The 22,665-nt window shown below is 38.4% G+C and overlaps 2 protein-coding genes across 2 annotated transcripts; both read right to left on the bottom strand.

Annotated features, from left to right (window-relative positions):
- Window positions 1-2,198: 2,198 nt before the first annotated feature.
- On the bottom strand, window positions 2,199-9,544 carry LOC309414489 (matrix metalloproteinase-27-like; the record flags this gene model as incomplete). The annotated part of the gene is made up of 10 exons (XM_082011830.1): window positions 9,401-9,544; window positions 8,806-9,044; window positions 8,050-8,198; window positions 7,824-7,952; window positions 5,616-5,777; window positions 5,320-5,443; window positions 4,519-4,649; window positions 4,142-4,301; window positions 2,508-2,611; window positions 2,199-2,299 (listed from the first exon to the last, which is right to left on the bottom strand). Exons 1-10 carry the CDS (start codon window positions 9,500-9,502, stop codon window positions 2,199-2,201), a joined length of 1,401 nt encoding a protein of 466 aa, XP_081867956.1. The 5' UTR covers window positions 9,503-9,544.
- Window positions 9,545-14,075: 4,531 nt separating this feature from the next.
- LOC309414482 (interstitial collagenase-like) lies at window positions 14,076-20,709 on the bottom strand (the record flags this gene model as incomplete). The annotated part of the gene is made up of 10 exons (XM_082011816.1): window positions 14,076-14,176; window positions 14,379-14,479; window positions 15,383-15,542; window positions 16,567-16,700; window positions 17,359-17,476; window positions 17,847-18,008; window positions 18,719-18,844; window positions 18,933-19,081; window positions 19,367-19,611; window positions 20,608-20,709. The coding sequence occupies 10 exons, from the start codon at window positions 20,707-20,709 to the stop codon at window positions 14,076-14,078; spliced, it is 1,398 nt and encodes a 465-aa protein (XP_081867942.1).
- Between the last annotated feature and the right edge of the window lie 1,956 nt (window positions 20,710-22,665).

The raw sequence follows: 22,665 nt of genomic DNA, 5'->3' as shown, positions 1-22,665 counted from the left end.
AACAGAATACCAAAGCTCCCAGTCAGAAAATTTCATTAACAGCATTTCATTGTTAAAGATTAGCTTTCCTTAAGACAAGGGATTTATATAAATTGTAAAACAATGTTTCACCTGAGAAAAGAAGGAGCACAGAGTAGCTATGGTGTTTATGTATCTGAAGACAGGGGAACTGAATAATCTCCTTGATGACTCAATGTTTAAACTTTTCTTCCATCTAAAATTACAGCTATATTACACACTGAGAAGAGTGTGTGTGAAAGAGTAATCTTGCCTCTGAATATAAACACTTGGGTGTAACTTGGCAGCTTCTGTGATTGTGCTGTTAAACTGTGGTTTCTACACAGCCATCAACTGAATTGAATGCTGAAGAAGAATTTAAGGAGGCTGGAAACGCAGAAATCAGTAATGAGCTGTCTCCATCCTGACTGCCTCCAGCATGTTCTACTCTCATCTTGTGGTGTATCATGGTCACTCCACAAGCAGTGTCAGTCCAAGCAGGTGCCTTCAGACAATTTTATCACTGGCTTGTGGTGATATAAAAAGCTGCTGGTGTATCTTGCCAAAAATCAAACATCGGAGAGGATAACAGTAGGATGTCCCTCTATTTTGGATCACATAAAAACTGAAAGATACTCAGCAAAGACACTATAAATGTCACCAAATTTCAGCTGTCTGAAAGTTAGCTACTCTAAGGTAGTTGGCTAGCCTTCCTCTGCAAAGAGGTTTTTTCTCCAGGGGCTGAAGATACTGGTTTTCTCCAGCACAGTCTTTGGATGAGATGAGATGAGATAAGATGAGTTGAGGCGAGATGAGATGATGAGATGAGATGAGATGAGAAGAGAAACATTGTGGAGAACTTCTCCCTCTTCTTTCAGTACAGGGATCTTCCCTAACACATGTAGAGTAGATATATAGATAGATAGAAAGCTAAAGTTAAGTTAGATGAATCTCATGCAAATGTCTACTATTTCACACCACTTTAAGTTTAAATCTTCTTAGGGATCTAGAGTGTGATGGTGTTCGCCGCGATTAGTTTTGTAGATCAGTGGAATAGCATATATGAGCCTCTATTTTGACTTCCTGGTGGGAACCAAGCCAGCGGGGCTCTCATAGCAATAGCAGCGATATAACTGTGCTCTCTCTGTTTACACCAAATCAGCTAGGTAAGGTTCAGGTTGTGGTCATTGCATTGTTGTATCTGGTTCCATAAAAACACATAGCAAAAAGAAACTTTTTACTCAAATGTACCACAGGTGTGTAAAATGGCCAGATATGTGAGAACCAGGAAACAGAAGGACAAGTCAATACTAATGAGACCATGTTCTCAGATATACCCAGGCAATACGGACAGTCATTTGGCAGTGTGTTCTGGGCCTGTTTCCATAATTAAATGTAAAAGAAATACGTGGAGAGGATATGGCTGTGACTTCATAGATTTTGTCTGATTTTGTGAGGAGTTTGCTCCATGTGCGATGGCAGCTTATAATAAATCTCAGATATATGTGCACTTGAAGCATGTGCTTTGTGTCAGCAGAGCAAAGGTGCTCCATTACGTGGTAATTCAATCTATTTCTTGAATAGGACAGGGCTGATTCGTGGAGGATGTCATTCATAGGTTCACAAAAAATGGCCACTGGTGAAATGCTGATTGTTACGGTATAAATACAGATCAGGGTGAGATAATGGGAGGGTGATTTTGGTAGCAAAATACTGATATGATGTGGAAGGGACAAGGCTGCAATAGTGTCCTGGTTTCAGCAGACAGGAAAACAAGTGACTAATGAAAAAATTGCCTCTTGAAGATGTTTGGAGAGAAAAGAAGCAAAATACAAATACTGTCTGTTGGAAGGATATTAGCATATTAACATGAAGTCTTTCACACCTCAGAAATACAGAACACCCTCAACAGATGAAGTAGAAAAAAGTTGACATAAACCTAAAACCGCTTATTGCCAAAATATTTCAAAACCCATCTGGAGTATAAAATAATGAATTATGTTGTACATTTTGCACTTAATCAGGGGAAAAAATACAGTTGGAGATACAATTAGAGCTGACATGCTGATTTATTAAAATAGTAGACATGTACGAAACTAATCCTGTTGCCTCTACTGTGTAGTAATGTACACATGAACAACCTCTGAGAAATCTAGAATGATTTTTTTCTCATTTAATGTGTGTAAGAAAGTTTAATTATATTAACAGTTAAACCAGCTGTTACTCTTTATTTCACGGATAACTTTTTTAGCAATAGGGTCGAACTCCCACTGCTTCGATCCATGGAAGAAGTAGAATAATCCTGGAAATAAAAAAGTAAAGTACTGTGTTATGGATACAAGAACTAGCTTCATTCTGACAAAGCTGGGAACATCATCTTTGTACAAAGAGCAGAGCATCTCTTCAGTTCTACCTTTTGCAGGATACAGCAATAATGACATTTATCATACGTCCAGAACTTTTGTTCTTTACAAGTAAACAAATTTTACTTAAAAGCTCTCATCGTTTACCTTTCTGTTGGAAAACAGCATCAACCTTCTGGCTAATTCCTGGAAAGTCATCGACTGTCTGTCTAGGATAACCCTTCTCCATGGACTGGCTGTTTTCATCAAACCTAAGTCATATGAAGGGAGACAGGTAATTTTACAGTTTAGACATCAATTCTGCAAAGAATTAAGCAGCTGCTGAAAGGTGTCCACCATCTGTAGTTTGACTGATTTCACTGGGGTTACAGAGAGCAAAGTTATCTACTCGCACAAATGTCTGCAGGATGCTGGCCATCATATTTTCCATGAGGTGACAATTTGTTTGCTGATAAAGGCAGGCACAGTTCCAAAGCAGCATCTGGAGTGAGTCAAATTGAAGGAAGACCCACATTTTTGACAGCAGGGATGGGATTTACCTCCTCTAGCGACAGCAGTGTGATAGGCAGCACATGGAAACTGGCCAGGTTGATTCCCGCTATAGTGCCTGCACATATTTATTGTATGAATTTTCAACTCCTCTTAGACTTTGATATGATATTGTACATAGTCCTCTACTAGCTGAGAGCTTTAGATGGAGGAAAGGAAGCTGACTTATTTCTAATACAATCAAGTTGAATCTAACTGAGCCAAGACAATTTTTATGAGATGGGACTGAAAGGAGGACGAAAAAGGTTCTTCAAGATTTGAGGAACCCTCTCAGGAAAAAAAAAAAAAAGCAAACAAACAAGCCTTTGTTTTACTTCTTCTTGGATACAAGAAATAGTTTTCACAGGGACATGAGACTGAGAGAATGAATTATGAGGTAAGAAATTCATGCTGTGGTTTTCTTGCATGCTTTTGTCTTGTGATGAAGGCAGTAAAATAGCAATGCAAGACATTGTAAACACTCTTTCCAAAACTATTGAAAACAAAAGGACAGGAAACAACATGCATCTCAAAATCCAGCTGATGCTGTATGTCTCACTGTGGAACCCCACAATTAGTCACGATGAAGTCTACTTGACCCACGCATGCTCTTGGTTGCCTGAAGAAGGCCTTTGTAGTGGTTGTCCTTGCACACAGGAGGAATCTATCAGCTTCCCAAAGCTGACTTTTGATTCCATTTGCCTGGTAGTTTGGCATCAGGAATCACTCATACCAGCTTGGGAATAAGATTCAGAAGAAGTATGTTGCAAATCCAATGCTAACCAGCCAAAGAAAGGAAAATAAACTATCACTTCTATCTCTCTAAAAGAGATAAAATAATCCAGTAATTTTCAGAATTCAAAGAAATCCTGCACAAGCCACCCTGGCCAGCCTTCTGCTGAAGTAGGTTAGCTTTCAGATATTTATTTTCTAGAGATACTTTTGTCTATTGTATTTGTAAAAATTCTCTACATGCTGGATTTTTTTCTGCTTCCAGCCATAATGCATCAATATTGGTTGATATCTTGAATGCCCATTTCAGGGCACCCTTAAGCTCTCAAAAGTCAAAGCCATGTTCTTCTTCCCTGTGCAGGAGTCAAAGAAACATTTTTATGAAAAGTAGGGTTACTATAGTTTCCTGGTTACATGTGGTTACCTAAAGGTCTATTTTCTTTTTTATCACATAGATAATTTTAATTGTATTCAGATTATATTGGAGTCAATATAAGAAAACTTTTGTCATTTTTTCTTACCGCCAGTACTTGTCACCTATGAAAAAGTCTGTCTTCCCTGTATTTTTATTACAAACAGCTGCATCAATTTTCTTGACACCTTTAGGGAAGCCCAGTGTGTTGATATTCTTTGGATAACCAAGCAACACCTGATATCCACTGATAACCCAGAATTTATTGCCTGTTTAAAAAAAAAAACACACTTAGTCTCACCAGTGATATTCAGACACTAAAAGAAAAAATGCACCTTAGTGTAGGTTGTAGGAAAACTAGATGAAATGTCCTATTTTTTTTTTATTTGAGAAATGAATTTTATGCACATATAGCTACCCTTCCTTCCTCCCATCTTCCCACAAAATTAAAGGTAAGAAAAATTTAAAGAAAATCTCATACTTCACCTTTGAAAAATATGATCTGATCTTTCATGTTCTCATACGCAGCTTCAAATCCAGGTGGCAGAGTTGGCCAGAAGGTAGAAACTAATTCACGTTCAACTTCTGAGTTATCAGGATAGACTCGCCATAAATGCCTGATTTAAATATGAAACAGTTTTTGTAGTAAATAATAAACCACAGACATTTCTATATATGCACAAGAATGTGAACAATGTTGTGACTTACAAGCTCGCTCTTGTCAGTGGAGCTACCTGGGTTGATGTGTCAGAAAGGAAAACACTCCCCTCAGTGGTAGGGAGGGGTTTTTTTTATTCTGGCTTCTTTCTGGAATTACCCTTCTCATTGGTACTGATTGATTAATGGGATCACCTACAAGCAGCTGAAAAATTCAGGTTGTTCCTCTACCTTACAGTAAGAGAGTTAAAGGGTCCCAGATGATCCTGCATAGGTGACAAGGAGAGATTGGCCCAACTATATGGTAAAGCATACTAATTTCTTAGGAAATGGTTGCAGGATTTAGTCATGTCACTACTTGGTGTAACCATCTATACATTTGTGAATAAAGCTTTATTGGGACTGAGATGTTTTCTGGAAAAAAATGAAGCGTGTTTTTTCAGGGGATCCTGTAAAAATATTAATATAATTCATATCTGCTGGGAGTTTTATTTCCATGAAGTGAAATCTATCCATTTGTTTCATTATAAATCCCATAATCATAATCATGTGAACAACCAAAGTACTCAGTCTTTTTAGAAATCAAGAAAAAATAAACCTCACAGAGACAAATGCCATATCAATATTTACCTGCCCTTTAGAAAAATGACTTCTCGTCGGAGTGTAGTTATAGCATCGAAAGACATCTGGGAGCCACAGATTTTAGGTGAGGTAGGGGTGGCTGGCCTTTTATCTGGGGCATTTGGTGGAGATCCTAAGGGAGACGTTTTAGAAAGGCTAAGCCAAATTTGTAGAAACATTAAGATTCTCACATATAAATGCATTTTTGATATTATGAGAATACAATTATTTTAATGGTGAAACTTTGTGAAAGTGATTATTTCTCTCCTGCTTACTTCTTTTTTTAAGCCATAGATTTTACTCACCATAAATGGACTGAATGCCACTTATATCATCCGGAGAGAGGGGAAATTCACTGGGGCTGATGTAAGCATAATTGGGGAACATCAAAGCCCGCTGGTTATTAGAATGGGAGAGACCCAGGGCATGGCCAAACTCATGAGCAGAAACGAGGAACAAGTTGAACCCTTAAAAAATGGGTAAAGAGAAAAGATCAGTCTAATTTTGGTCTGCATATAGTTGATATGAACACAGCAGGGCTATTGATCAGTGGTAGTTTTCATGCAATATATTGAAACTCAGTAGGGTATGCATATATGTAAACACATTTTTTGTATAGGATAAGGTTGTGTTTTTCCCCTGCTAGAAGGGAGTGACTTTTGGCCCTCTTTCCTGCTGTTCTTTCTGTTAGCTACTGAAAGTATGTGTGTGGCATGAGTAGATGTCTGGGGGTGAGTGTGGGTGCAGCTCTGAGGAATGTCCTGGCAGGGTTTCCTGGCTGAGCTGGAACAGATTAGATAGTGAGTCAGGTCAAACTAACAGCTTTCCTGGGCAAGGATAGGACGATATACTCCATGCTCACCTGAGGTACCAAAGTGTCACCCTGTGTGTCACCCTCCCTCTACAAACCCCAGAAAGAAAGGTGAGATCGTGAATAGACAAGGAAAAATATAGTGTTAGCAGAATGATTTACCTTTTTATCATCAGGACTTTAAAGTGTAGGGTTTCTTTATAGCCTTGTCAAATAAAATATCTTTTAAAATACTATGCTTATGCATGTTTATTCCCAGTGAAAAATGTTAACACAGTAAATAGATAAAAATGGAATTTCCTTCAACACACATTCCTCCCAGTAACACGCCTTTCTGAATTAGGGAACAATGATCAGCTGCTCTGCAGACCAAGAGCCAGCAATATCAACAGACTCAGTGAAGATCACAAGTCTGTGGCAGAGCAGAGGACTGGCCATCGATTGCCCAAGAAAGGCTGGCTGAAGCCAAGGTACGCATTTCTCAAAAAAACAAACAAAGCCTCAATTTTTCCACACGTATTTCCAGTCCTCCCCTCTCATGAGTCCTCCCAGCTCTCCGATGAGTTCGGCAATGCCTGGCTGCTGGAGCTGTGTGTTGAGGAACAGCAGCAAAACTGGGGTTGGCCCGTTCAGTCCAAGTGTGGGGAAAACATTACATTTTATCAGCATGACCTGTCCACCCCTCATCCTTCTTTTTTTCCCCACCGCAACAAACGCACACCTCTCCTCCTTGAGCAGTGCTCTTACAGCAGCTCCCTGTTTGTTAACTCCTTGGTTTTCCTGCAGTGTGACCTCAATTCTCCTGCTGCCGTCATCCTCTGATGTTTTCCATCCCCAAAACTGGATGAGAAAAGGGTCTGAAGCACAACAGGGTAATGTGCCTGTGTACTGATGGATCTGTCAGAGGCGGTATGTGCTGTATGGCCAGCCTGGGGGTTGAGGGGAAGGGGTTGAGGGGAGCAGATGGGTCCCAGCCAGATGGCCGAGCACTCCGTGTTCCCTTCTCTTCTGGCCCAGTGGCACACATCTGTAGTCAGCTCTACACACTCAGCCCATGGGTGGCCTGAACAGCACGTTCAGACTCCCAGCTGCTGGCAGGCAGCTGAAATTGCTTGAAGGACACTTTCATGTATAAGCCCGTCCTAGCTTGAATGCAGAGTAAAACTATAACAGCCTATAGTTGGACCTATCTTGGTATTACTAGTGAAGACCCTTCCTTGTCACTGGTGGCTGTAATGTTTTTTTAGGTGGTGGGGATCGCCCTGAGGGCTGCTGCAAGGCACAGTGTGCTTCCTCTGCAGGGTGTGGTAGTGCTGGGCTTGGTGCCAGCGTGTGCACCAGAAAGGGAAAACAGAAAGCTTCTACTATGGGTTGGGAAGCTCTGGTGGGCATGGGCTCTACCAACCCCCACTAAGAGTGTCCTTGTCTATAGCATCTATCTGAAAAGGGTTGTCCCGTTGGTATCTTTACCAGTGTCAGATAAGAACTAGAGTAGATCAGATTGATTTTACAGCACTGATCTTTCTTACATCTTACATCTTACATCACTGTAAGTATCACAGTTGGAGGATGGCTTGTAATATCCTCAAATTGCTCTTATGGTAAATGCTGTGTTTCATCTCGGTCTATTCCTTCACTTAAATAAAATCAGAAAGGAATTTATCCATCTGCATAACACTTCAGAAACCTTTTTTTAACCTACCAGCTGAGCCTGTGGTCCAATCCTCATCCTCATCAAAGTGCACGTCACCACCAAAACCATTGCCAGGTGGAAAGGCATGAGCGAGGACACCAAGGGGGCCATCAAAATAACGAGGGCAATGTCCATGAGCTAAATAATAAGATGTTGAAATATCATTGAGTTTATGTAATAACTACTGGAAAATATTTAAATTAATCTTACCACTGGTATGCAGTCAGCGTATTACCTTTGGTCCCAAAAGCAATCATTATATCTGCTATTCCCTCATGAATACGAGTGAAAATCAGTGGGGTGACAGTGCTCCACACTTTAAATGCCTTTTGGATTGCTTTATCCACATCCTCTTTGCTCATATCTGGTGTGTAGTTCACAATTCTATAGTTATGAGAGTTCAAGTATTAATACTTAGTGTTTGCAGAAAGAATTTCTCTAACGTTGTTCAGATGATGAAGAGACATGTATAAACAGCAATTTAACCTGTAACCCAATAGCTCCCAAGATTCATCTTTGACTGAGTGAGTTTGAGGAATGTGATAACCATCTGATATGTCTTTTTCATAAAAATAATTGTGTACATGGTATCATTTTTTCTAAAAATGGTCCTTAGCCAGGAGATTGTCTCTCGAGCATGAGGAAAGTCACCTCAGGTTTCTGTGACTACTAAACTGTTGGTTTTAGCAAATTTTGAAGATAACAGGGCTTATACAGGGTGCAATAGATATTTCTGTTTGGCTCACAGAATATTTATCAGGAGTGATACATGACAGGCAAAATACTGTGGTTGACTCAGAAAATGTAAAATACCCAGCTTGACTCTCAGAAATTCCTCTCAGGTATACACATAGCTAACAGCTGGGGAAAGAAAAACATTTCTCTATTCCCCGCTGGAAACAATTGCTATAGAAGTTATATTTAAATATAACAGATGTGGATGCCCACAAAACCAATATTTAAACTCAAAAAATAATTATTGAAATACTACCTGTATGTCAGCTTGGTTTTTTTCCATCCTGGCAGGGTAACACCATAGAGACCCACATCAGGAACTCCACACCTGGGTTTCTTCATCATTTCCAATGTCTCAGTATCTGGTTTTCCAGTCACTTTCAAACCAAAAAATTGTTGCATTTTCTGAAGTTTTTCAGCTGTGGATTCAGCATTTATTTTCCATCCAAGCTGATTTGGATCTGGCTCAACAGCATAGAATTTATTTAAATAGTCCTAGTGAAAAAATAAAGCAAACACATTTCACATTTTGATTTGTTTCTTAAACAAATACCTTAGGACTGATATTGTTTGTGTACTTTGCTGGAAAAAACATCTGCCTGTGATTTTACAGCACAACAGATGTTTTCATGAGGACTGTAGCTAAAGAGAAACAGACAACATTGTCCATGACTCTTATTTACTTGACATTTCCAGTCTGTACAGATTTACCCTACTTGAATAAAGTTTGGGCAACAGACATCTGTGTAATAGCATTGTCTCAGAAAGGCAGCAAACTGCTGTGCAGCTGAACACACAGGATATACCTAAGAGAGAGCTCAACAGATCTCCGATACAGACAATGTAGTTACCTGTACAAGCTTTGCATCTTCTTTGTTGTCTTTCTCTGGGTGGACGGGAAGAGCGTTAGAAACAGCTGCACATGTTAAAAGCAAAAAAGAAAGGTCCTTCATTCTTACTCTCGCCTCTGTCCTGGTAGGAGAGCAGTCTGCGTTCTGCTCCTTGTGCATCCTCTCTCGCATCTCAGTTTGTACAGTTACAGGGTACTTCGTAGAGCCGGCTGTAGACTGACTCAGAGTTTATCATCCTCTGATTACCTCCACACATCCTATAACACTGTGCTGGCTGACACAATAAAACTTAATTAAACCCACCCGATTTCACAGACATCTGAAGTCAGTTAGTACTTGAATACTCCTAAGCTGCTTGGCTAACATTTCAAAACTAGCACTCTATCTTAGTTACTTTACACTGAATTTTAGCAAACCAGAGCAGTTTCATGCCAGATGAAATGGTGGACAAATGCAAAACTTTTTAAGTTGTCCTGACTCAGCTGTGTGAAATGGGGCCACCAAATGTACAGGGACTCTTAACCATTCTCAGCCTGGAAAATGAGAGAAAAAAAATCCCAAAAGATTAGAACTTTGGGAGAAATTACTGTAAGCAGAAAGTTTGCTTTTTAAATTAATCCATAAAGTGAAGTTGGGTGTTTTGGAAAATGGATGAAAATCCCGAAGCACTCCCCTCCTTAAAATACTGGTAGAATCCAAGATATACATAAACAAAAAAGATTTTACCCTATAAAACCAGCCTAAAGGATGTGAATAACCTTATAGCTCTGTATTTATTCTATCTATCTATCTATCTATCTATCTATCTATCTATCTATCTATCTATCTACCTACCTACCTACCTACCTACCTACCTACCTACCTATCTATCATCTAACTCTCTGCCATTTCATCACAAAAGATTTCTTCAGTTTAACCACATTACCCACAGGGGATATGATTATTTCCTGTCTTAAGTAATTCAGAATAAGGAAGTTTCAAGAGTCACACAAGCTGTGACAAAACTATGGGATTTCACCCTATGCTGGCCAAGCACCTTCCTCATCCACTGGCATCAATGGGAGCTGAAAGTGTTTGGCACCTCAGAGGAGCTCCGACAGCATGTACTCAACTTTTACAAAACAGTTGTAAGAAATACCGTCATGTTGGACTGTGGCTTTTTCAGGAAATCCTTGCTTTCGTGTATTTGGGTTTTTTTACTGTCAACTTTTTGCAGCCAACTTTTCTCCATCTGGAGGCGTTAATGATGAATTTTCTAGCTCAAATTTCACAATGTAGTCTTGTTAAACTTGTTTGTTAATGGCATTTCTCAGATAACTTTAAAAAATAAAGACAACAAAGCCAAGGCAACACTATGAGAAGATCTAATATGAATTGGGAGAAGTGGTCATCTTTTTTCCCACTGTGGTTGGCCACCAAATCCCTACAGCTGTGTGCTGTATAGCAGTGGAAGGATAGTGAAAATGAGAGCAGCTAGGTTAAGATTAGTTGCACCTAACATTATATATTTATTAGTTAAACATTCCTCTATAGAAAATGGAGAAATACATATCTCTGGTGAGTGATTCAATCAGCTATCTTAGAATAAGATGAACTAGCCTCTGTAGGTGCTCTCTGTCTTTATTGAACACAGAGAAGCTTAAACAACTAATTTAGACTATATTTCTAGTTTCATCTAACAGTTCAAGCTACATTAGCGTTTTCTCAGAAGATATTTGAGTGACAGATGATGGAGGCCTATGTCACTCAAAGCACTTTTAGGGTTTTGTAGCTTGACCACCTACGCAATAGTTCCCACTGCCCAAGGGAGAGAGTCCTGAACTCATTTTTTTGCAAGCAATGTTTCACGGATGTACCTATAGCTGGTCTTGAGGTCTGTGAAAAGAAAAAGTTCTATAAGCAGCTTCTGGTTATGGTTTCCTAACGCTTATCTTTGACATTGATTAGAGTTGGTGGATGTTGATCTACCTCATGACTTCTTTTTTCGTCCTAGAATTGGTTTTATCCAGACTGCAGTAATGTGACCTATGTTTTAACTCAGAAAAGTCACTGCCTATCCTCATCACATCAGTAGTACCAAGTGATGTTACACAGAGCATCACAGGAATCATCAATACTGCTCCATCATGATGATCTTAAAACAATGCCAGCAGGAATTGAACTTTCCTAAGTGTCCACAATGAGAGGGTCTGCACATGAATTAACTGTCTAAGCATGCATCAACAGAACACTAATCAATATCGTCAAATGTCATCTAGAGAACATTTCATCTGACAACATGCAGGAGGTAAACTTAGGATGATTTGTGCAACTCTCAGGAGCTCACCAAATGTTTTGACCAACATCATTGACTGTGATGAGAACCTAAGCCTGAGATCCCATGAAAACACTTAGGCTGCAATTCATCTGCCTGAACAGTGATTTGTTGTGCTTTTGAGACAATCTAGTGAACTTGAGACACTGATACAGGCCTAGTGGCTGTGACCCAGGACCTAGAGGTGACATGTGGCTTCTAGACTGGTAGTTGAAGGCCAGATGGAAAACTTCAGGCACCTTAATGGCACTAGATAGCTGTTCAGCAGCTGAGTTGAGCCACTACTTTGCAGGTTCAATTCTACCATAGAGTCGACAAAATTGAATTATTACACAGCTTGAGTGAAAAACATGAGACCATGGAAAATGGTTCAAACACCATTTGCCATTGTAGCTCAGCTAATAACATTAGAATACACATAACTGTAACAAAATGTATTATCTCATACAATATCTGTATCATTTGACATACTTCAGAGGAAGGTTTCAGGTTACTGTAATAGAAGTAATTGCATTTTGATTGAGGACATTTGAAAAAAATGCAGTTAAGCTGGAAGTCAAGGTGGTTTTTTTCATGAACCTTTTATATCGAAATATTTTTGGCAAAGAATTTTCATTTTTTATGCAAACGTCTTCGTTCTTTAACACACTGAAATCAGAAGGGATTTACTAACCAACTGGAGTAGTAAGCACTTGAAAGAGCCTTGAGCAGAAGTTTATTTGTCTGTTATATGATGAGGTTACCTGTGATAACGAGGGACTGGTTTCAGTGATCTCAGGGGTCCTTTCTAATCTACATTTCCAGGCTTAAACCCAGTTCCTAAACACAAAAACATGAGGAAAAAAAACCCCACCTACACCTGCAAAGACATACACCCTAGCAGGAAAGCTAAGAGTGGAAGTTGGGGAAAGAGGAACAGAAAGTGGAAGTGTGATTTGCAGACTGATGGTCATGAGCCCCAACTGGCTTAATTATCCACAGGATTTTCACCAGGGCTTGTGTGGGATAATGGAGTTCAGAGCCAGCTGGCTGCTCCTTTCTCTGGCTTTGGAAAAAAGATCTGACGTTTAATGCCAGAATATATCTTTTAGTGTTTGGAAGCTAAACTTGGCTCTTGAGTATTAGTGCAAATAAGACATCAAAGACACAATGATATGATGAATATAATTTATTAGGAAACTTTAATGTAGTGGGTGAATTTGTGATAAGTTATATAAATATCTATTTTTACAATAAATGATCATTAAGACTATGCTCCTACAGAATTTGGGCAGGAATCTATTCTGACCTGATAGTGATGAAATGGTCCGGTCACAAGCGGTGTTCCCCAGGGGTCAATTTTGGGGCAGGTCTTGTTCAATATCTTTATCAATGATCTGGATAAGGGGGTTGAGTGCTGCCTTAGTAAGTTTGCAGATGACACCAAATTGGGTGGGAGTGTTGATCTGCTGGAGGGTGGGAGGGCTCTGCAGAGGAATCTGGACAGGCTGGATCAGTGGGCTGAGGTCAACTGCATGAGGTTTAATAAGGCCAAGTGCAGGGTCCTGCACTTGGGTCACAACAACCCCATGCAACGCTAGAGGCTTGGGGAGGAGTGGCTGGAGAGCTGCCCGGCGGAAAGGGACCTGGAGGTGCTGGTTGACCGCCAGCTGAACATGAGCTAGCAGTGTGCCCAGGTGGCCAAGAAGGCCAACAGCATCCTGGCCTGTATCAGCAATAGCATGGCCAGCAGGAGGAGGGAAGTGATCGTGCCCCTGTACTCGGCACTGGTGAGGCCGCACCTTGAATCCTGTGTTCAGTTTTGGGCCCCTCATGGCAAGAAAGACTTTGAGTTGCTGGAGCGTGTCCAGAGAAGGGCAACAAAGCTGGTGAGGGGTCTGGAGCACAAGTCTTATGGGGAGCGGCTGAGGGAACTGGGGTTGTTCAGTCTGGAGAAGAGGAGGCTGAGAGGAGACCTCATCGCTCTCTACATCTACCTGAAAGGGGGTTGTGGGGGTTGTGGGTGTTGTACTTCTCCCCAGTAATTAATGATAGGACAAGAGGAAATGGCTTTTAAGTTGTGCCAGGGGAGGTTTAGATCGGATATTAGGAAAAATTTCTTCACCGAGAGGGTTTTCAAGCATTGGAACAGGCCCAGGGAAGTGGTGGAGTCACCATCCCTGGAGTTATTTAAAAGACCTGGAGGTGCTTAGGGATATGGTTTAGTTTTACGGACTTGGCAGTGTTAAGTTTACGGTTGGAGTCAGTGACCTTAAAGGTCTTTTCCAACCTAAATGATTCTATGAGTCTGTGATTCTATTCTAAATGCTGAAAAATTCAGCACATAAAAACATATAATGTGCATATAGAAAAATGTTGCAATTAACAATTAAACCAGCTGATACTCTTCATTTGTCTGACAATCTGTTTGGCACGGGGATCAAACTGGAACTGAGTTGTTCCATGGAAGAAGTAGACATAGCCTAGAAATAAAATGTAATCCAATTATATTTCATAGGTGACTTCTTTTCAATATTTTGGAAAAAAACCCCAACATAAACAGTCCATGTATACTTGCTATTTTTCATTTCCATCTCATTAAGGTTGATAACAGGTTTTTGAAAACAAATAATACAGAAGCCCAAATATTCAAGTAAACCCAGATTAAAGGTGTGTTTTACTTACCATCTTTCTGGAAAACAGCATCAACTCTGCCAATTTTTCCAAAGTCAGAGACTATTTTCCTTGGATAACCATGATCCATGGATTTTTTGCTTTCATCATATCTTAACATAAGAAACATCATTACAATTTGTGAAATATTTTGAAAGTCCAAAACAAATTACTACACATACACAACTCTACTGTTACTAAAAAGTGTTATAAAGATTAGCTAAAATAGGTTTTTGATTCTTCCTATTATGTATTAAGGTTCTCATATTTTGAACGTCTTGAGATTTGAAAATCCTGTCTTTGGTAAAGTTTTTAACAAGGCTCTCAAGGACCTTGGGAATGCAGCCCAGAAAGATATTAATGCATTTCTGGACTGTCCAGAGCCTTGGCCATCACTTGCACATAAAATGAGTTTCTATTTTGAGGCACTGGATACCCAGTTTAGTATAAAAGCAAAACATAAAACTTGGGAGTAGAAGATTGTAGCACAGTCCTGAAACATACTTGTATTAGTGTCAACCATGTACTCCTTAAACAAAATTATTCTTTGAAATTTGTCGTGAGCCACAATAAATAAGACCAACTGTATAATTGGAGAATATTTATAGTTTGTTCATAAATAAATTCAGTTACAACTGTTATTATTAGGGGTTCATTTTGTTTGAAATGTGAGTGAAAAGTGGACACTATCACAACATTGCACAGAAAAGCAGCACTGTTGTGGAGAAAAAGTGAATAATTTACTAGAAAGTCACTCTTTTATTGGTCAGATGTTTCATTCATTTGCAAGTAATTATGTTCCTGCTACAGGAATCTAATGAATGGCATAATAATCCTATAGAAAAGTTGACATTTCCTAGCAAATATTTAAAATTTTTAAACTTCCAGAGAATCCTGTTTAAATTTCTGGAATACACCCCGTTTAAACATCATTGCACTTGAATTTTGTAGTAATACATCAGTCCTCAGGGATAAGTGAAAGTATGCCTTCTAGTAAATGAACATTAAATCTTTACCTCCAGTATCTGTCAGCTATAAAGAAGTATGTTTTTCCTGTTGTTTCATCACTGTAAGCTGCGTTAATTCTTTTAACAGTCTTCGGGAACCCCAAATGATAGATTGGTTTAGGATAACCAGGTGCAATGTCATATTCCTTAAGAACCCAGTATTTATCCTCTGAAAAATATAAGCACATTTAATTTGTTTTTTTCTGTTTATAAACAACATTTAATTCTGATTTTGATGGGTAGCAAACAATATGTCTTAGATATCTGTATTATTCCGTTCAGTTTATTACTTTAGAAAATGGTTCTAATTCTTACACCGGGACTCTATCATGCAGACAGTGGAAATGTCTTTTGTTTTTATGAGTAAAACATTAGAATCACAAGGTGTATGGATAGTACTTTTCCCAGATTTTTTTAAAAAAAAAAAGTATTTGTGTGGGTAACAACTTGGGGAGGGCTGAAATAATCCACTGATGTTGGATTGGGACATTGAGCTTTTTAAATTCCTGTAATATGCTATTTAATTATAGTATCATATAATATTTTGAAAACAAGACAATGTGCATTCAATTAAACTATTAAGAAAGGCATATGCCTAACCAAAATGCATTGGTAATTTTAAATGCAACGAACATATTCATATATGGTAATATATCATGTACTGTAATACGTGCATAGTGAAGTTATTTGAGACATTTAAAGTGTATTTGAAGCCTTTAAAGAAAAGGACTGATTGTTTTTTCAATGAACAATTTTCCTCTCACAGTATGCAATTTTAATTTTTTTCAACAACTTTTTTTGTTGTTTTTTTTTAATATTACAAAATACTTATATCATTAACAGTAGTGTACAAATGCCTGTATTTGCCAATTGAATTCAGCAAAAATCCTTCTGCATAGTGAAATGCTGTGACCTGAAAAGAACTAGACCTAAAGGAGGGAAACTATTTTCATGTCTTGTTTTTCAGAGCATTAACTATTACAGAGGGGTAAATTTTCAGGATTATGACCTCTGGAGATCCCTTAGAGTAGTATAACTCTATGATCTTCTGGTTTAATTATTTGCAGATATGTAAGATTCTCTGATTTTCCTTAAGTTTCAGTGATCTTCCTTAAAAAAAACTTTGACTTCTGTAATTGCATAGTTTGCAAAGGAGCAGGTCAGAAAAAGTAGAGAATTGCAGATTCCATTACCTTTAAAAAATAAAACTTCATCCTTCTCAACGTTTTCGTAAGCAGCTTGAATTCCTGATGGCAGTTTTGGCCAGAACAGTGAGATAAAATTGAGCTCTGTCTCTGTCCTCAAAGGATGTTTGCGCAGCATATATCTGGTTTAAACAAAATTTAAGTAATAAAATAGTTCCAATCCTATCATAAGTGCAAAATAATTATTAGAACTCTTGGAGTATAACGGGGGGAGATGGGTACCTGGGTGTGAAAATCCCCCTCCAATGAATGTAAAGGAAACCTGGAGTGACTGCACTCTTAACTTGAGCACCTCAATCACATGCTGAAGACGAATATAAGCCCTTCTATTTCTCTGCAGGACAAGCAGGCTAAGAGTTGGCTTCCGTAACCACCTAACAGACGTCTTTCTACGTAACAGTGCTTTCAGTTCTGCCCCTGCTCTTAACATTGAGGAACAGCAGAAAGGTTACAGTGTGGGACCCATGGGCACGTTGCTAATGAATGTTCTTGCCTTGCTACTAGTTGACTCGAGTTCAGAGGCAAGTCTTTTGCAGCAGTGGCCACAGCAGCAGAATAGTTGGAAAACAACCTACAAGCACGCATCTCCTTCACTGCTCTTGACAACCAGGGCTCTTTGACCAATGATTTGAGAGCTCTTGCTTGTGTAAATACATGGTGGTTTTCTAGTGCTTCTCTTCGTACTACTTTCCAAAAGGATAGTTTTTCCACATGGATTACAGACTTTTATTAAACTACTGTATATTTTAAATAGAAAATATATCTGCTTGTTGTTGTTACCTGCCCTTGAAGAATATTATTTCTCCACGCAGGGTAGTAATAGCATCAAATGTCAAATTTGGGTCACAAGCTTGTGGAGTTATGGGTCCTGTTGGCTGCACAGCAGCATTAGACTGTCCTATAGGAAGGATATTTTATCTTTTAGTATAGAGAAATATAAAGACAGTGTTAAGAATGTCTTTGAGGACACCAAGAACCCTCTTTACAGAGAATGAGAAGGCATATAGTTTTAAACTAAGGGTCTGTTACTAAAAACAGGCTTTTAATGTTGATAAAACTGGATGCATTCATTTTTTACAAAATTTCCAGTTTTGCAGAACTGGACTTCAGCTAAAGTTAGCTTCCAGGATTTTTCTTTCTTTTGTTATCCATTCTTCAGCAACAATTAAACTTCTCATTTTGGCAGAATAAGCATATCTTAAATATATTCTTATTACTGTTTACCAGCCTCCCATGTAGAAATATTAAATAAAACCATTTTCTCTTACCGTAGATGGCTTGAATGCCATCAATGTCATCCTGAGGAAGAAGGAATTCATTGGGGTCCGTGTAGGAGTAAGTTGGATACATAAGTGCTCCAGGATCATTTGAATGAGACAGACCCAGTGAATGGCCAAGCTCATGGGCAATAACAATGAACAAATTGTAGCCTGTAGGATAAAAAACATATGAAATAAGGTAAAATCTGTTTCAGTATTCAGCACAGTTGACTAAATGGGAAACACTCATGCATCCTCCCAAAATACACTACAGGTACAAGAGAGGCCGTAAGTAATGCTACCAACATTACAACTAAAAAATATTGTAACAGAAGAGCTATATGAGTTCTTAAAGATTGTCCAGCCTTAATTGTCTTATTGTCCTTTCTCTAGTGTCCTTGTACCTTAAACACAAACCTTGTTTCTCTTGCTATCTCATAAACTGCTCAGATCAAGGATCATGCCAATGACAAATGGAGGCTCAGTAATCCAACAGAAAAAAAAACCTTCAAAGGAAACACTTACGTGACAGTTTTGCTGATACCCTAATTAACACCAAACTTTGAAGTGCTATGTTAAGAAAAATAAAGGATTTGACCTGAGAAGTTTGCCACCTTGTATCCAAGTTTTAGGTTTCATCTGAACAAAAAAAATATTTTTAGGCGCTTAGTTGCTATTATAAGCCACTATGACATAAAAATCTCTTTTCTGCAAATTGATTTCCACAAATGGCAAAAAAAAGAGCAACGTTATTTAAAAGGACAAGTTCTGCCACTTTTGCTCACTTTTTGCCTGTAATGAGGTTCATGAACTAGGCATCGCATGAGCTAAGATTGTATGAGGTAAATCTGTATAAATGGATCCCGTTACAAAGTCCTTACCTCTTCCATCTTTTGTCCAGGCTTCCTCCTCATCAAGATGGACGTCTCCACCAATAGCTTCACCAGGCTGGAAAGCATGAGCCAGCTGCCCATTGGGGCCATCAAAAGGAGAGTTGTCACCGTGGTCTAAAATGAAGAGGGAAAAAATCAATTAGAATCTTAAGTTATTTCTATGATTGCAGATGGCTATTTAATAAGGTAACATATCAATTACCTCTATAAACAAAAGAGATCATTATATCTGCTTCTTTGTCCTCAACCTTTTGGAATGTCAATGGTGTCACGTTGCTCCAGACGCTGAGTGCTTTTTGGATTGCTTCATCTATATCAGCTTGTCTCATCTTTGGCGTGTAATTAAAAATCCTTCAAAGCAAACCCAACAAATTATATATTGTTAAGAGTACAGCACTTTATCTGAAACATAACAACTTGTTCAAAAGTCAGAAATCTTAGACATATCTTTCATGAATGAAAATTAATAATGGCTTCATTTTAGATACAAGCTTCTAGAGTGCCTGTCTTCTTCCAGAAATCAGTTATCACTCTGCATGTCCTTATATGGCATAAAGTTATTTCAGACTTATTTCAGACCCCCCAAAGTAGGGATGCTAGATTTATACCTTTTTGAACCAGATTAGGGAAGGTTACCTGTATGTCAGATTATTTCTTTTCCATTTGGGATTCCCTGCTGTGAACTTGTATTGCCCTACATCAGGTACACCACATCTGGGTTTTTTCATCATCTCCAAAGTGTCAAGATCTGGTTTCCCGGTCACTTGTAGTCCAAAGAATGACTGCATTTCCTTGAGCTTTGCAGTAAGGGAATTTTCACCCTTGTTTCTTAAATGAGGCTGGTGATCCCTTTGAAGATCATAGAAATTCTGTAGATAACTCTGAACGAGAGTTTGAAAAAAGAATAGCATTGTGGCATGTCAGTATTGTCTTCAGTCACACTTAAATTTTCTAAGTCATCTTGAACTACTCCCATATCGACATGCCCTGTGCTTACCAGGAGCAAGAACAGCTTATTTTACCTGGGAATTGGTGTGGAAAGTCAGATACAACTTACAGTTTTCATATATTTTTCTGAATTTCTTGTTTCACTGATGGAATATGTGAATGTCTTTAAAATATAATATTTATTATTAATAATTAATTCCACATTATTTATAGTGCACGATTAATGGCAAAACTTATGAGAAAGCTTATAACTGGTCTCATTCAAGGAAATAGATATTGACAGTGAGACTCCACATAGCCAGGACTCCCAACAAAGCAGGTAACTTCTACTAGAGAGTCAGCACTTTGCAAATCATGCCATTTATTTTCAACTATGAAATATGATATTAGGAACTGAGGTCTTCCTACTAAATTTCAATAATTTTGTCTCCAATATATAGTTTTGTGTGTATATAAATGTTGTATTTCTCATAGATGTCCCTTTTTTCAAAGTACTCCATGAAAGATCCATTCAGCAAAACTTTGAAATATATGTCTGCTTCAAGCAAGTTTCTTCTGTTATGTTACTGAGACCAGTCATATCAAAAGCTTCAAAGCACATTCGGAAATGTAAATTGGTGCTGCATTTGACTATTTCTGCACAGCCATAGAGCCTTGCTTCTAGAGCTCATGCTTCAGTACTTTTGTTATTACTTTATCGACAACATCAAAAGGGAAGTTATGCGATAATCACATGACTTTTGGGTAAGTATGTTCCACACAATTTTCACACGTTTTCTACATTGATAGGAAAAGCTTTATCTTGGAAGCTTTTTTTTTGCAAAATGGTATGTCTAATTTAAAGCCCTATTTTGTGAAAAGAATTGCATTTATAGTTATCTCTCAGACTATCTTATGTTTCACTTAGAAATGCACTGAAAAATATTTACCTCTACAAGCTGTAGGGTTTTTCCTTCATCTTCTGCTTCTGGAGCCACAGGAAAAGCAGAGGAGATGGCCACGTACAACAGGAAAAAAGAAAGTGTCTTCATCCTTGTCTAACGTTGTCTGCCTCAGTTTCACTCTTGAGCTATTGAACACACTTCTCAGCTCTATTTATATAGCTAATTTGTAAACCAGTGACAGTCTGACTCATGCTGTATAATATCCTCTGATTAGTAAAAATGATGCATAACAATTTCATCATCAGGTAGTGATGCAATGTGTTTAACTAATGTTACTGTCCTTATTTTGCCTGAGCCTTCTGTTTTGGGCAACCTTGTAGTGTGTTTAATAAACAAGGAAATGCTTTTCAGGTAAAATATGAAGCTACATTTCATAGTTCTTTTTGAATCATGGATTTAGACTATGGTAAAAGGTCTTGACAAACTGGAGAAATACTAGGAAATAACATATAACAGTAACATAATATAACATTATAATGAATAACATTATGCTATGTATATAATATATGTGTTTTAAAATGTAACAAAATATAGCATATTATGTCATAATATGTAATAATAAATTATAAAAGACAGTAAAGAGAACCAATCTTATCTAGAAGTAATCAGCCTCATAATAAGCTCTCCTGCAGCAGAAGGGCTGCCATCAGCTAACTAAAAGTTCTGTCTAAAACAATCTTGTGATGCTAACAAAACTGAGTGCTAAAATGATTCAACATTTTTTGACTGATATTAACAAATACCAGTCATGTTACTGGAATGCATAAACTGGTTTCCCATATGTATGGCAAGTAAAATAATGTTTATACTCTTGCCAGCATGGATAAGGTCTCAGCTGCAGTAGCATGTTTGGATCCAGGAAGAGAAATGAACTCTGGTCGGAAAGCCTTCATGAAGCCCAACGGGATTTTTTTTAGTCTGGAAAAAGAAGATTGAAGTAACCATTTTGTGACTCTGTGTTCACAGTTTCACTGAGGGAAGACCAAGGGGAGCCATGATAAATGCTATCAAATATATGGAAGGTTTTTCCTAAAAGGGAAGTAGTGACTGTTCTCCAAGACTCTAGAATGGTCTTAAGTAACAGCGATTAAGTTTAGACATGAGGTTTGGGATTCAGCTGCCTGAGCATTACTGCTATTTGAGATGCTTTAAGGAATCCCACCTGACCTCCAGATGCCCTGGAAGGATGTAGATCTCCATAGCTCCTGTGTCACGGCAGCCAGGCCCAGGTGGGTGTCTCAAGTACAGGCAAATGAGTAATGAGCTTTAAGTGTTTTGTTGTGTACATATCCACAAGTTATCTAGGTGTCTAAGCTCTCATTTTGGGCAATGGATTCTAGAAAGTGATTCAACTGACCATATGACATGGACTTTAAGATAAGATTAATTGCTTTCTATTGGGTAGATCTCTACCAACAATAAGAGAAATTTAAATACCCAGGACCCAATTCCATGTGGGAACCTACAGTGTAGATCCCTAAACTGAGGAAAGCATTTCTAACTGCAAGGACAGCTAAGCACCAGAGTAGATGGCCTGAAGCGGCAGCAAGTTTGCTAACTCTAGAAGCTGTCAGGTACAAGCTGGACATCTTTCAGAATTGTTTTGGTGTTGCTGTCCTTGTAAAGACCCTCCTTGCAAACCTTCAAAGGGAAAGAGTAAATGTTAATATGAGGGACGAATGCAAATATGTACCATTATAATTTTTTTTCTGATATACGAGCAAGTTTTGCTCTGAAGGACCTCAATATATGATGAAAATTTTAATTGTGCTCGGGAGTACTTCACTTAGTTTCCTAAACATCAGGGAAGAATAATGTACTCAGTATATGATTCTACACTCACTGTAGTGTAACACCCCCCAATTATATTTAGGTTCAGCAGAGCAGACACCATTCCTGGGAAAAGCAAATTACTTTTTACCTTCCAATGCAAGTCACATCGCTTGTCTGGAGTGATTGACAAAAGCCAATATGGGACATTTCAAAAGCAGGAGCAACAGTCCAGTGCTGGTATTTGAAATTATTAGGACAATAATTCTTTAA

Source organism: Phaethon aethereus (assembly GCF_964289735.1).
Source record: "Phaethon aethereus genome assembly, chromosome: 1".
Classification (NCBI taxonomy): domain Eukaryota; kingdom Metazoa; phylum Chordata; class Aves; order Phaethontiformes; family Phaethontidae; genus Phaethon; species Phaethon aethereus.
Note: the sequence above shows the minus strand (reverse complement) of the source record. Positions and strands in the feature narration are given on the sequence as shown.